At 53.1% G+C, this 14,493-nt stretch overlaps 6 protein-coding genes across 6 annotated transcripts; 3 read left to right on the plus strand and 3 right to left on the minus strand.

Moving 5' to 3' along the window:
• Positions 1-1,807: 1,807 nt before the first annotated feature.
• CLAFUR5_04604 (uncharacterized protein) lies at positions 1,808-2,059 on the plus strand (the record flags this gene model as incomplete). The annotated part of the gene is made up of 1 exon (XM_047903752.1): positions 1,808-2,059. The coding sequence occupies one exon, from the start codon at positions 1,808-1,810 to the stop codon at positions 2,057-2,059; it is 252 nt and encodes an 83-aa protein (XP_047760781.1).
• Positions 2,060-2,648: 589 nt separating this feature from the next.
• On the minus strand, positions 2,649-3,740 carry CLAFUR5_20185 (uncharacterized protein; the record flags this gene model as incomplete). Its single annotated transcript, XM_059463022.1, has 2 exons — positions 2,649-2,980; positions 3,665-3,740. 2 exons carry the CDS (start codon positions 3,738-3,740, stop codon positions 2,649-2,651), a joined length of 408 nt encoding a protein of 135 aa, XP_059318973.1.
• Positions 3,741-4,472: 732 nt separating this feature from the next.
• On the minus strand, positions 4,473-6,316 carry CLAFUR5_04605 (Quinate permease; the record flags this gene model as incomplete). The annotated part of the gene is made up of 6 exons (XM_047903753.1): positions 4,473-4,829; positions 4,890-5,481; positions 5,537-5,646; positions 5,715-5,916; positions 5,968-6,175; positions 6,229-6,316. 6 exons carry the CDS (start codon positions 6,314-6,316, stop codon positions 4,473-4,475), a joined length of 1,557 nt encoding a protein of 518 aa, XP_047760782.1.
• Positions 6,317-6,792: 476 nt separating this feature from the next.
• CLAFUR5_04606 (Non-reducing end beta-L-arabinofuranosidase) lies at positions 6,793-8,992 on the minus strand (the record flags this gene model as incomplete). The annotated part of the gene is made up of 4 exons (XM_047903754.1): positions 6,793-7,068; positions 7,121-8,138; positions 8,185-8,535; positions 8,586-8,992. The coding sequence occupies 4 exons, from the start codon at positions 8,990-8,992 to the stop codon at positions 6,793-6,795; spliced, it is 2,052 nt and encodes a 683-aa protein (XP_047760783.1).
• A 997-nt stretch (positions 8,993-9,989) lies between these two features.
• Positions 9,990-12,278, plus strand: CLAFUR5_04607 (Transcription factor; the record flags this gene model as incomplete). Its single annotated transcript, XM_047903755.1, has 1 exon — positions 9,990-12,278. One exon carries the CDS (start codon positions 9,990-9,992, stop codon positions 12,276-12,278), a length of 2,289 nt encoding a protein of 762 aa, XP_047760898.1.
• Positions 12,279-12,901: 623 nt separating this feature from the next.
• CLAFUR5_04608 (uncharacterized protein) lies at positions 12,902-13,558 on the plus strand (the record flags this gene model as incomplete). The annotated part of the gene is made up of 2 exons (XM_047903756.1): positions 12,902-12,928; positions 13,028-13,558. The coding sequence occupies 2 exons, from the start codon at positions 12,902-12,904 to the stop codon at positions 13,556-13,558; spliced, it is 558 nt and encodes a 185-aa protein (XP_047760899.1).
• Between the last annotated feature and the right edge of the window lie 935 nt (positions 13,559-14,493).

The raw sequence follows: 14,493 nt of genomic DNA on the forward strand, positions 1-14,493 counted from the left end.
AAGCCAAGCTCTAAGAGTGACACAAGGTGCTGAAAGCCTGAGCCTGGCGCATGATCATGGCTGCACTGTCCTGCAGGCAACATGATCCCTACGCTTCCGGCGCTGCCCTGAGTGGCAGCCGGCAGCCACGATAGACCATACTGTTAAGTGTGTTACTACAGTCTGTAGTAGAGAACAGCAGCACTGCATCAGATCTGCTGGATGTGTCTTGTGCCGGGAATAAACTTTGTGGCGGGTCGAAACAAAAGTCTACGCTGTCTGGCACAAACAGCGACTCGTTCTCGCCTGACATGAACAACACGAGCAGCATGCTCCCGAGTCTCACATGGCCGAGAGCGTAGATACAACCACGGGATCCCGCTGACGCTTTCGCTCCACGCCACTTTGCCATTGCCACCAAGCCACGTAAGGAACAGATGTTTGTTGCAGCCTGCGCAATTTTGCCAAGCCAGTGGCGTTTCGGCATGTCGAGCTGTAGGCAAGCAACATACACACTACCGTCAGTAGGTACATGTACAGTACATGCATCTTTGCAGTGCATTGCGAACATGGTCAGCAGCGATTGCCTCTGCGACATTGCAGGCGAGGTCCCACGACCACGGCACTGTGCAGCTAAGCATCCTTCGGTTTGCAAGCTTGCATGCGTGCCTTGCACAGCTGCAAGGTGTGTGCTCTCATCGATTCTCACGAAACACAGCCATTTCGGATAGGAGCGGCAGAATGACAGCAATCTTGAATACTAAGAGCAATCAGCAAATCGCCGTTGCTCGCAAATCTGCGTCAAATGCTGTCGGTGGCTGTCATGCGAAGTCAGTCAGGATGCACAGCCAGGATGCGGCCACAAATAACGCAGAGAAGAGTCTCGACCTCAGATCCTTGCACCAAACCCCTGTTCGCACCAAGGAACGTGTTAGATTGACGCGCAACATACAAAGGGGTCTTCTCCCACCGTCTGACAGCCTTTGCTTCTCTCACCTTGCCCCGGATATGGCACACAAGGAATGAGCCTGAGACTGTTTGCATCACCAGAAATACAGGGAGAACGTCACACATGTGATCGGACCGCCATCCTGTTCTTCGACTTCGAGCCGAACAGATTCTCCGGCCAGAAAAAGATAAAACGCCATACCGCTTTTCTTCCGTTGCGCACTCCAGAGAAATCCATTTGTGCCATATGGTCAATGGCGATGAGGTCACAAGAAAGCACCAGCCTGGCGAACTAGTCGGAGACCGAAGTGGAAAGCGAGTCTGTCGCTAACCGCTGCACAGCATCCAGGTGACTGTGCGCAAGCAACGACAAAGAAAGCTGTCCTGCACGACCCGAAGTTGCCATCCGTGTTGAGCTAGAGAGCACGACAGCGAGTGAGCGAGTGATGGACTCTTAAAGCCGTCTACATTCCTGGCTGCGGAATGTGGTCGCGACGCTGGCGGTACAACCCGCTGACCAAGCACGCTACCTGCCATGCGGAACATCAGAGGCACATCTAGTCTGTGGTCAGCTGCAGAACGATCGCATCGAGATCACTGCGTATTGACAACTTTTGATCATTTCACCTCGAGAGCATTTCGCGAACGAGCAATGCTGTTAATGGCGCGGTATGTGCCGTATACCCAAGAGATGTTCTTCTGTGCTGCAAGCGGACAATGCGACTTGCGTCCCAGATAGTACCAGGCGAGAAACAAAGGACAGTCTTGCGTTCAGTCACTCCAACTCAGAGCACAATGGTAAGTAGACAGTTCAAGAGTAAGTCGCGCAGCCAACGCAGCGTTACCTCAACTCAGATGACTTGCGATTGGAAACCACAACATGTCCGACACACGAAGCGCGATGAAGGAGACTGACGATGTTGCCACTACTATGAAATGGCTCAAACTTGCGGACAGCGCTACTGACGGCACCATAGTCGAGTCGGTCGAATCATCCGAGGAATCTCGCGGCAGGACCGAACAGGGCGGACACATGGCGTTCAGGCGAAGCCCTGCGCCGAGTCCTTCACCACAACGAGAGCACCAGGAGACGAAACCTAAGCGTCGCTCAAGAGTCACCTTCGAGATCTAAAGTCATCCGGCGAAGATCTCATGTTGATCGACAATATCACCCATGGCCAGGCCTGGAACACCGGATACTAAAGCCTAGAGATCGTCGGACCTTCACTTCGGCCGGCTAATTCATGATCATACAGTACGCACGAGCGTCTATTAATCGAGATCGAATCAACAACCAAGGGTTCCATCAACATGTACAATATCTCCGTAGCAGACAACACCACTGTACAGACAGCAAATCTAATCACGCTTCGAGTGACCTCCATTGACCATCACCTTTCCCTGCTGCCTCTGATGCTTCACAAGTCCATCAAGTAACACACCAGTCGCTCACCACTATCATGGAGAAATCACGTCACCGAAGACATGGGACCATCGGAGCGCATGTCGACACCGCACAATGAGAAGCCTCTTGTGTAACATCAGAGCCGATGGAAGCATGCAACGTCGATGAAAATGTCCCTAGCTTCGAGTCGACGAGCCTGCATATCCGGACATACAGGTAAGAACTTGAGTGTACAATATTATGATTATTCTTACTCTACCGTCTATGGTTCATCATGATTACACCACCCCAAGGCTCCCCCCGTTACTTCAAGACTCTATGCTTCATATCCCACCTTGTACGCCTCAGCCGCCGACCAAGTAGCGGTACTGGACGAAGCCGAGCTTGTGGTCTTGCGGTGTTTGTTGTACATGGCACTTCTCGTGGTTGTCGAAAGAGTTGTTCTTGGCGGAGCGGTGCCGACAGGGTATGTGTAGTTGACGCTGTGGGCTAGGAATCCGCTTGAGCCAGTGGCGTGGAAGTTGTGCTTGTAAACCTCCGCCTTAGAGATGGTCGTGGTCGTGATAGTGACTGTGGAGGCAGTTGAGCTTATTGAGTTGTCGGAGTGATGGTGGGCCTTGTAGCCGTCAACGTGCTTGGTTACCGTCTCTGTAGGTGTGTGGGTGTATGCTGAGACGGTGGAGTTGCAGGAAGCAGTGGCATTGGCAGGCGTTGAGTGGTAGTCAGCAGAAGCCGTCTCATGGTGGTAAGCTTCCTCGCCACGCGCGATGTGTCCTTAGGCCATTGGTGTGGCTAAGCTGTGGACGCTGGTCGAAGTGCTAAGCTCTGAGTGATGTCCATGCTCATGCTCGACACGGGTTGGGTGATCGTGTACCGCCGGTGTTGTGTGGCCGTGAGTGCTGGTAGTCGCATTGTCATGCTTGTACTCTGCTATATAGGCATGCCTTGTTCCTGTAGTATGGACATATACTGCTACGGTCGTGTGGCTATGGACAGTAGTGGTCGCGTTCTCATGGTGATGGTACTCTGATTTGTAGGCATGGCCAGTTCCAGTAGAATGACTGTATGCTTCCGGAGTTGTGGCATTGTACTTGATCGTGGCAGTAGTAGTGTATGTCGAATTGTAAGGAGCAGTAGAGCTCGCATGGTATGTGGCGTTATGGGAAACGGTGGCATTTCCATGCTCGCCGTGGTGCTCAGCTTTCCCCTGGTGGCCTGTTGCCATAGGGTATCGCGAGATGGTAGATGTGGTCTTCATGTCGTGCATGTGCGGCTCGGTATATTTTGAGGACAAGCACGAATGGCCGTAAACTTCCGCATGAACATCCTTACCTTCATAGATCTCATCAGAAGGATTTGCCAATGCCAGTGCGGCGAAAGAGCCGATTCCAAGTCCAGTGACCTTCATATTGTAGATCAACGAGTGTGGCGCCGTGCGGGCGTATTGGGTGGGAGACAAAGAGTATGTGTGAAAGTCCTTTTGCTTGAGAGATCTAACGCTTAGGGATCTGTGGGCAATACGACTTATATGGCCACATTCAGTTCGACCCCTTTGGGTAGATGAGGCCAGGGGCATTTTCTCGAGATTTTGAAGGCATATAGCTTGTCCATTGGCGCCGCATCGATGATCCATGAGGTATGATGAGGTCTAGGCCAGCTGAGGTGTCCTCAAGAAACGACCGATAGATGTAACGTTTTGCGAGCATGATGATCGCCCGAGGCAACGAATGGCCGTTGGGGTCTCATTATAATCGAAAGATGCAGTGACCACGTCGGCGAAGGCGAAGAAGAGGGGCCTATCAGCATTAGAACGCACCACGACAGCTATACCATCATCACTTACGGTCTGTTTAGCATGACAATCCCAGGAGTGAAGTGAAGACCAAGCTATGTTCCTGAGGAAGTCTTGCGTGGCCGAAGTTGCGTTCAAGAACGGCTGGTCTGTGCTGCACGTCGACAACCAAGGTACTGCTTCGGCCTGAACCAACTTCCAGCAGTGCCAAGATAAGTGAGGACAGACCCTCATTACCAAACGGTAGAAACGAGGCTTGACTGTTGATCAGAGATCATATTGCAGAGGGCGCGTATCAAGGCTATACCACAATCAAGTCTTGACCTGGACTAGCGCATTAGCACATGTTCACAACCCCTTGCCCGACACCTCAACATGATTCACCGGCGCCTCCTTCTCCATATCGCCTGAGCCAGACCTCTCCGCAGTGTGACCCTCAATTGCAGAGACAGCCTTCGACTCCTCGAGCTCACCACCTTGCACAGCGTCAAGTTGTCCAAAGATCTTGTCCATCCTCTCAAGACTGATGCCCTTAGTCTCCGGCAGAATGAAGATGACTGAGATCAACGCAACGACGTTGAGTGAGAAGAGTAGCCAGTATGACCTTGCGCCCACTTCCGCATTGAATGTTGGCCAGGGTTGTGTGAGGGCGATGAGGCACACTGTTTGGCCGAGGAGGGAGAGACCGAAGGCTTTGTCTCGGACCTGTTGGTAATGTAAGTAAATCGTAACCTGTGTGATTGTATGTTTAGGGAGGTGACTCACGTGCTGTGGGAAGATCTCTGATGCAATGGCAGGTGGAATAGGTCCGTTGCTCCAGCAGTATGTCAGACCAACGATGAAGAACATGGCAATCTCAACCACTGCCGCAGCCTTGTTACCGTTCGCGGGGAAGGCGGTCGTCAAGCTGGACAGGATCAGAAGAGCCGTTGACTGTATCGCGAACCCCCAGATGAGCAGCTGCTTGCGTCCAAATTTGTCGACCGTGAACGTGTTGACCAGAACGATGAAGAGCTGCAACACAGCTTGGATACCGTTGATGGCCAGTGCCTGGCTCCCTTGGTCCCAGCCGAGACTCTTGTAGATGAGTGTCGCGTACATCGTCAGAGCTGCGATGCCACCGAATTGTTGGAGTGCCATGGCGTAGATGCCATATAGAAGACGCTTTCGCATCGCGGCGTTTGTGAAGAGGCCTATGTATCCAGTGTCATATCTCTTTCGAAACTCATACGAGGCGACCATTTCGTGGAACTCTTCGCGGACGCGGTCATCAGTCGGGCTGCCTGATCTGATCTTGGCTAGCGTCTTCAACGCTCGCTCTGGTTCTTCTGGTCTCCTCTCAAGAAGCCAACGTGGACTGCATATATATCATCAGCAAAGCAATGGCGTTGTCGTGGTCACTCGGTACATACCTCTCCGGATAGAACATAGACAGTGCGACGAACATCAATCCGATGGGGATCTGAATGACGTTCGATACTCTCCAAGCAATGTTGTAAGGTGACTTGTGGAACGACATGCCCTAAAGGATGCACGGTCAGCAGATGTTTCAAACCCCAAAGATGCCTTGAAGCCCTTCAATTTCCTCACATATCCGGCCCAGAATGCAATGAGCGTGCCAAGCTGATATCCAAACTGACTGACAGTGCCAACAAAACTTCCTCGCAGCAAGCGAGGCGAGCACTCAGCCACATAGAGGTTCGAGGCAATGTAGACGCATCCAGAGCCAAGTCCAGTCATGAGTCGTCCCACGATGAGCACTGCATACGTGTTTGGGACGACCTGTACGACACTTACAGTCTGTTAACTCTTGCTTCATCGTCTGTTGGGGGAATAAACTTACATCCCAAGGCACATAAAAACAATGCTGATCCGCAGTGCCCAAATACGACCGACCCAGCTCGCAAGTGCGCCTCCGACGAACAACTGTGCGAGACCGGTAGTAGCCCATGGAATGACTGCAACCACACCCTGGCGGCCGGCGTCGATGTTGTAGTACTCGGTGAACTGTTCATCGGCCAGGATGACAGTCATGATTCCAGCATCGTATCCTATACAAGCTTATTAGAACAAAGCTCAAAATCTTCCCCTACGCTGGACAAACCATTGAAGCAAGTACTAAACACCATGCCATAGAGCAAAAGTGCCGCGAACCTGTCCTCCTTCGGGAGGAACTTCTCAATGAGGCCCATGTTTGGCGTGGTTCGATCAAGGTCTTTGGTGTGTTACTCGATGTGACTGAGATGTGTGTTTGCCAGTCAAGCAAGGCCTGCCGATCACTTGGTCTTCATACAGCGATGCTGAGCACTACATATATGTAACAATGGGTGTGGTCGAAGATGCGGAGAAGAGTCTGGGGAAGTTTATCCCATGCGCGTCCACGTGCCAATGACCCTCCGCCGGAGGGTTAAGGTACACGAAAGGTTCGCCAATGCAAAATTGTTCCGGATCATCCAGGTACCCTACTTCTGTCACCTGTGAGTCGATGGGTCTAACCAGGCAAATATCATGTGCCTCAGCGCTCCGTGTTCCGTTGTCGGCACCAGATGGTCTTGTTGGTCATGATTCGTTGTGTGCTGCACCACCAAGCAAAGCAAGACTCTATGCCGTAGGCACTGTGCCATCTTCATACTGTTGTTGTAGTATCTACGCCAATATCCGCTCATCATCACTGTTCAGAGCGCTTGAGACCAACTCGCATATGCCCTTTGCCTCCGCGATTGCCTCGGAAGTAGTACGGCACGAAATGCAGGCATTCTATCTTCTCAGCCTGCTGTATGGCCGAGCGCAAGTCCTCGACGCCAACGGAAGGGTAGGCTGGTATCTGCCCAGCAGAAATGTTTCGAGCACCGTCTTTCAGTATCAATGAGACATAGCTGTCACCTGTGGTAGCGTCTGTCGTCTTCTCTTCGTGCAAAGCGGCGTTGTGATCAATGGTCAGTCCCTGTGTCACTGTGTTTAGCATGAAGATCGGACGACAAGACAAAAGTACATACTCTGAAGTGATCGTTGACCCAATTGTTGTCGTAATCTTCAACGCAGTAGATGACGGGCCCTCTAGCAAGTGTAATCGTGCTCTGCTCCGTAGAAGGATGTGGTGCAACCCATCGTGCCTTGAACGGAATCGATAAAGTAAACTTCTTGTGCTCGGCGAGCCAGTCTGCGGGGAGGGAGAGGTAGCCGTCCTGCAGCTGAGCGCCCGGACAAGCTGGACTGATGTCGTGCGAGGAAGCGTATGCTGGGCTGCGGACTCTCAGTTCCAATCCAGGCACACTTGATCCAACGTCGAAGTCGACCGTGCCATCCCAGGGATAGTCGGTCTTCTGAGTGATGCGCAGTGGCTGTCCGGTGATCTCAGTCTCCAATGTACTTGAGATGTATAGGTTGACTGTCACGACGGGGCGGGCATCGTCGTTCTGTTGCAAGTTCCAGATGTAACCGCCTATTGATCCCAGCACTCGAAGCATGTTTGGCGGACAGCAGGCGACAGTGAACCAGTCTTCTCGTTTTGATAGATCTGTGTCGCTGGAAGCCAGCTGATTAACGTATGTGAAGCCTTTACCATCGTGCGACATTGCAGTCAAGACCGCATTGTACAGGCACAACTCCATGACGTCTCCGTATCGCGAATTGCAGTCGATCTGTACATCTGTCAAATTTAGTGGCCATGATGAATTGTGACCACATACCTGTAGGAGACGTTGTGCCAGCATCATAATGCCAATAGCGGCACAGGTTTCGGCATAACAACCGCCCTCATCTGTTCCCTGAGGCAGGAAGTACTCAGGTCCAAAGCCTTCCCATTGCTTGATGGCGCCGATTCCACCGGTCACGTACATCTTCTTCCGTGTCATGTTGTCCCACAGGCCGAAGAGTGCAGATTGTAGCGGCTGCAGTTCGTCACCTTTATCAATCCGGCACAGATCGGCCACGGCCGTGAGTAAGTACATTGCGCGGACAGAATGCCCTTCCACTGTTGCTTGATCCGCAATGAGCGCATGAGCCTGATGGTACCTGCTTGATGTGAGCTTGGGCCTTCATGAACACTCGGACTACTCACCAAAGACTTTGTGGTTCGGAGTAAAATGCTGGTCGCTTGTCTGGATCATCGCCACGCTGCTGCGCTTCCCACAAGAAGTAGTTGGTACCGTCCACACCTTTTGGGTTGCCTCGTTCAGTCAAGAAATACTTTGCTAGTTCCAGATGCTTTGGGTCGTTGGTGCGCTCGTACAAACGTAGCAAAGCAAGTTCGATCTCAGGATGTCCAGGATAGCCGTGTGTTTGGGAAGAATGCGGGCCGAACGTCTTGCACAGCAGTTCAACGTATTTCACAATCGGAGCCAGTAGCTGATCGTTTCCGTAAAGATTGTTGTGTGCAAGAGCTGCTTCTATCAGATGACCAGCGTTGTATCTGCAGATGGTCAGCGAGAGTGGAATGATGATTGGAGACTGGCTTCTCACAGTTCATGCATATCCTTCAAGTTCGTGAATCTCTTCCCAGGCTGAACGACTGTGTAGTGGATGTTGAGGTACGCGTCAGGCTGCTGGGCTGATCTAATCATCTCAACCAATTCCTTAATGGCGGCATCGATCTCTGGCAAGGGCTGCTGCTTGAGGCAATAGCATGCACCCTCGATCCATTTGGCCACATCGGAATCCCAGAACAGGTGATTGGGGACAGGCCAGATGAGAGGTGGTTCATCGTAGACCGGGTGCCACTTCAGCTTGAAGGCATCGTACCTGCCAGTCTTCTTCAGCACATCCAGCTGATACAGTAAGGTGTTCTTGACGACGGCTTGTCTGCGTCTGCCAATAAGCGAATCGTCGTGGACGGTAACAGCGCGAAATGCGGTCTGAGGGTAAGCCATGATGTCTGCAGGGAAAAGGCCTAGACTGCACGAAGGAAGCGAGTTCGTTTTTGGTACATTAGTTCAGCCTAATCGTTTCCCACGGGCGTCGCGTGGCAGAATAGTGGTGGAGAGTGGAGTGTGGTGCTGCCACCGCGAGACGCACCTTTGTCTTCAGTTGGCGTTGCCACCGCCGGAGGGAGGAGTTGGCGGCTGCAGCGCGTCCGACGTGATGCACGCGCGCAACGGCCCTGCGCACACGACGGGCAGATGTTCTACGGCCGGCCCATCATCAGTACCAGCGGCTATGGATGAATCCTGATGCGCCGAGGATGGTTTATTGACAGAACTTGTCTTGTCGCCTTATGTCTGGGAGGTAAGCTTAATCTTACGAGGTGACGCGACGAGTTGTTCCCGACTTCCGAGTTTCCAGCCACGCCGGCCCACTCCCACGCGAGCTTCCAAGGTGGTCGTGGTTGTCAAGCTTCCCACCCCTCCGGCTCCGGGAACGCCCCCTCTTTCCTCACTGGCGTTTCGCTCATCGTCGCTGACGTGTTGATGCTACACACGGAATCATGGACACGGCGGCAGGATGGCCATGCCTCCACCGGACGCCAAAGACTTTCGTTGCGCCTCGTGCGAGAAGTCGTTTGGCAGGGCAGAGCACTTGAGACGACACCAGCTCATCCACAACGACAACCGGCCCTTCACGTGTCGCTACTGCCCGAAGGACTTCATCAGAAGGTAGGTACTGTACGTCTGGAGTGGAGAGGGATGAAACATACATGCAGTCTAACAAGATGACAGAGATGCGCTGCAAAGGCACGAACTGACTCATCAACAATCCACGCCGAACTTACTCCAGCGAGGAGGACGGGCGTGCACGCCATGTGCGGCGGCAAAGGCCCGATGTTCTGGCGACAGAGAGTGCACCAGATGTCGAGATCGCAACGTTCCGTGCGTCTATCCTGCCAATGCTCCGCTCGACCAAGTCGGCCATGTCCAGCACGGCGAGGCCATGCTATCTCCCGCCAATTCCGCCTTTTCTGCTGCTCCTTCGCCTGCCTTTCAGCCCGTGCCAATCCCAGGCAATGGCTCCCTCGGTGTAGCGACCCCAACGATCATCGACTACGACTTCTGGGACCAGAGCATTCTGTCCTCGACCAATTGGCTCGGTGCGATTGACGAGAATGGCTTCCATGGCTATCCTATGTCGCAGTTTCCCATCACGCATGATCCTCTTTATCCTCTGCATCCTGCTCTTGGCCCATCACCCGCTCAATCAGCGCTTCTCCAGGCTCATGTTAGCCAAGCTGCTTCAGCTTCTCCGGGCAGTGTCCTGTCTGCACCGTCCACTAACGCAACACGGAGCTACTCATCCGAGCAGTCTCACGATCATGACACTGGCGAGACTGGTGCCTATTATGTTGATGGGCAACCAGCGAGACTACCGCGTATCAAGCGTCGGAGGACATCTGCTCCGACGCCTCCCGATCGGCCGCGAACTGACGTGGTCTTCAGTCTACGATTGCCTGACTTGAGCGAGGAGCCGCAGACATGCTACTTCAAGGTTGAACAAGGATGCTTCACAGCGCTCCATGAGTTACACCTACACCTGTGCATACATCCTCCGCCGGGCTGCATCGCTTTCGAACCTGTAGAACTGCCGAGCCAAGAAGTCATCAATCACCTAGTCGCCTGGTACGTGAAGCACTTTGACCAGGCTCTACCTTTTCTCCACGTCGTGGACGCGGAAAATATCGGCAGAGATCAGAACCTCATACTTGCCATGGCGACTATCGGATCGCAGTACCTGGAAGGCAAAGGCTCGTCAATGTTCAGATCATCCTTGCATGAGTTCCTACGACGTCTGATGCTGTTCAAGCAAGCGACAACAGTCCTACCCACGCCATTTGACTTTTGCCATATGGGCGCCGAACTGCTGCAGGTCGTCGCATTGGCTTATAGTGGTGAACAGAGTCTGGAGAACTATGCTAAAGGGCTCTACAATAAGCTGACTGATGTCTTCGAGGGTGCTCGGGGCATAGCACTATCGTTGCAAGTCAGTTCGGAGAATGGTTCAGACAGCATTCACAACTGGCACCTGTGGAGACAGCGTGAACGTGTTATACGTCTTGCTTACTCGGCCTGGCTAGTGGACTGCATGTCGCAGTACCATCTTGACTTGCGGCAGATGCTGAGCCTCAAGGACGCAGACCTGCCACTGCCGAGCGATGAACGACAGTGGCGAGCCGAGACAGAACAAGAATGGGGCTCTTTTGGAGAGGCACGGGCTCAGCCGACTCTCAGTCAAGCCCTGCAGGAGCTCTACGTCGACAAAAGACTTCCTCGCGACAGGGGCGAGTTCGCCAGGATCTTGATCATTCATGGTCTGTATCATCGCTTGTGGGAAGTCGGACAATACCTATCGGATCCTCTTTCCCACTGGGAACCTACAGCTCGTCGTCAGTCAAGCTCTGAGCTCTTGCCCCAGGAACCGATCTGGTTACCGAGTGTGCCGACGTTCATGAAATGGCAGAACTCTGCGTGCGATTGCCTTGACGTGCTTCATTGGCAAGCTAATGCTACCATCGGGCAAGCTAGCGGTCTGGAGCATCCTACAGTGTTGCATCTTCACACAGCTAGGATCGTGCTGCTCACACCTTACACGGAGATCGTTCGTCTCGCTCGTGCGATGAGTGCCAGAAACTCTGGAGCGGCTTCGCCGTCTCTAGCAAGCGACAGAAAGCTCGTCCAGCGATGGGCAGTCCAGCAGCAGTTCAAAGCAAGGCTCGCCATAGTCCATGCAGGAGTCGTTTTCTGGCACGTGCGACGCTACTCAATCGATGCATACTACGAAGCTCCAGCAGTTGCCCTTGCTGCTTTGGTACTCTGGGCTTTCGGAACATTTGCCTCTAAACGAGACCTCACCAGACAAGAGCCACAGGCATGTTCCTCGCAGCCAAAGACTTTGCGAGAAGGTCAAGACCTGATCAATGAGTCGGAGCAAGGCGACGATGCCGTTTGTGGAATCATCCTCCTGGATAGACCAGCTGATGACGAGATTGTGCAGCAGTTTATTCGCACTGGGCATAACATGAAGGCTCACATCACTGGTGTTGGAGACCTGTATTCTAGTAAAGGGCCGGAACGAGTGTTAGCGCAAGGAGCAAAGCTGCTGAGCACGCTGAAATGTTGGGGAATGTCTACATCTTGGCTGAAGCTGTTGAATGGACTTATGGAGGCGACGCGGAAGGGGAATGGGAGTGTCGCATCGGGTACTTCTAGGGTATCACAGCCGCTATAATCGCACAGTGGGTCTGTGGCTTCCATGGAACGTGTGTTGCTGTTGTAGTACAGCCTCTATGGCGCGCTCCTGATGCATGTGAATGACTTAATATGAGTGGCGCGTCGGCCACTGCTAGAACATCACAGCCGCTATGATTGTACAGCAGGCCCATGACTTTCATGGGTGGTGTGTTGCTGTTGGGGTACAGCCTCTGTGGCGCGCTTCTAGATGGACTTGATGCGGTCTATAGGCTGTCGCGCCAGCCAATACTGGCATATGTCGCTTGCTGTGACGGTACAGCTTGCTTTCCAGCTCGACAGTACGTCCGCTGCGTTTTTAGCATGGTCTGAGGCGCGCATTTCAAGCGGTATAGACACTATGGCTTCTTGGGGGCGGGCCTCGATGCATAGAGACTATTGGCATGTGATGAAGTGCCATTATTCTATTCACTGGGTGTTATGTGTCGAGTAGCACATGCTAATAGAGGAAGGTCATGTGTTCTTGTGATCTAGTGAAATTGTTCCTTTTCAAAGCTCCGCCCAAATACAACGCCTCTTCAACGCCATTCCTCCTCCCTGCAACCTCTAGAATCACCAACAACACCACAACACATCACAACATCACAGTAGCATCAGAACAGAATGGCCGCACCAGAAGAGAACAGCGAGGTAAGCACCGCCACAATCCCTAATTCACAGCTACCTAGACTTACTCCAGTCCCTACCTCTTCGCCTCATGCCAGTGTAAGCTAACACCGCACCGCACAGAACCACATCGCCTTCAAGGAAGACGGCCACCCAGCCAAACTCCGATTCACCTCCTTCGGCTCCGCCGCAGACTCCCTCGCCGCCGAACGCGAACTCGCCGAAGAAGCACGCATCGAAGAGCTCCGCGAAGCCGGCCTCCCCCTCCCACGCACTACCACCAGCAAGAGCAAGAAGAAGCCCGCCCGCAAGTCCGCCAAGCCAGCTCCATCCGCGGAGGACGCCGGCGAGGGAAGCTCCACCCCCAAGAAGGGCCAGGGTAACCACAACCACGACATCCCGCCGGTATGGACCGATGCCGAGAACCTCGCGCTCCTGAAGCTCGTGAGAGATGATCCGGAGATGACGTTTGTCAAGGTTGCGGACAGGCTGAATGAGATTTTCTGGAAGGATGATAAGGAGTTCAAGGGCAGGACGATTAATGGTGTTCGGCCGCAGTATATCAAGCTGATGGGAGCGAATCGGACTGCGACGATTGCGGCTGTGCCGGCGAAGATCAAGGAGATTGAGGAGAAGATGGGCGGTGGCGAGTGAGGAGAGAAAAGCATGTGATGAGGAAGGGGAGATCTTACAAGGCGATGAGCTCTAAGGCGGCCAGGCAAACGATAGCCGGGCATCGGAGAAGCGTAAGGCCTGGAAGAGTTGCGTCGTTCGGACATCAGGGAGCTTTGCACGCAACCTGCTATCCGAGCATACTCTTGATAGCGTGGATATCAGTCTGCTAAGAACGAAAGTCGTTCGTGCTTCGTCTTCCATTCTACTGCCGCATTTCGTCGTGATGCTCTGGGAACGTGGAAGACCTGGCTAGAACTCAAGAGCCTGGAAACCCTCTTGATGACAGTATCTCACGGGATCGCAGTCATTTCGGCCTCCGTCTCCTGTACTCTTGCCCTGTCCTATCGCGTAGTCACAAATCTGTTCGATTGTACAAGCCCCATCGACAGCTTTCGTCCATAATGTCCTACACAAATACTGTCATCGAGGCCGACGAGAGAACATGAGCTTGAACGATTGGGTGTCAGGATCAATGACATGTTAATGCTTTGTGTGCGAATCAGGAAGGAGAAAGGAAATCGTTGTGAAAGCTGCGGCTCGGGAAGGCACACGGGCCAATGCTTGCCAAGACACAACACGACCTCGCTCTGTCCGCGTCGCGTCTTTCACATTACAACAATGTGCATCAATCGGTGGTATACCGTACACTCTGTCATCAACATGAAGCTTGAAACACCCATAAGAAGAGTGGTGGCCGCTAACAATCTGTTCAGCACGCTGTACCGCTCTACCTCCTAAATCAGTCGCTCCTGTGCCGGAAGCTTTGGTCCGAACCTTCGTGCCTCAGGTGTCGACGCAAGCTTTCTCTGTGAAGAGGAAAGAGGTCCGAGTGGGACTCTCGAGATCAGTGTTTGAATTCGCCTAGCTTCTGCCAAGAGAATCTTGTGGCCGTGGACGTCGATGAGGCTGAGCAC

The sequence above is a fragment of the Fulvia fulva genome, chromosome 4 (genome assembly GCF_020509005.1).
Source record: "Fulvia fulva chromosome 4, complete sequence".
Taxonomy (NCBI): Eukaryota; Fungi; Ascomycota; class Dothideomycetes; order Mycosphaerellales; family Mycosphaerellaceae; genus Fulvia; species Fulvia fulva.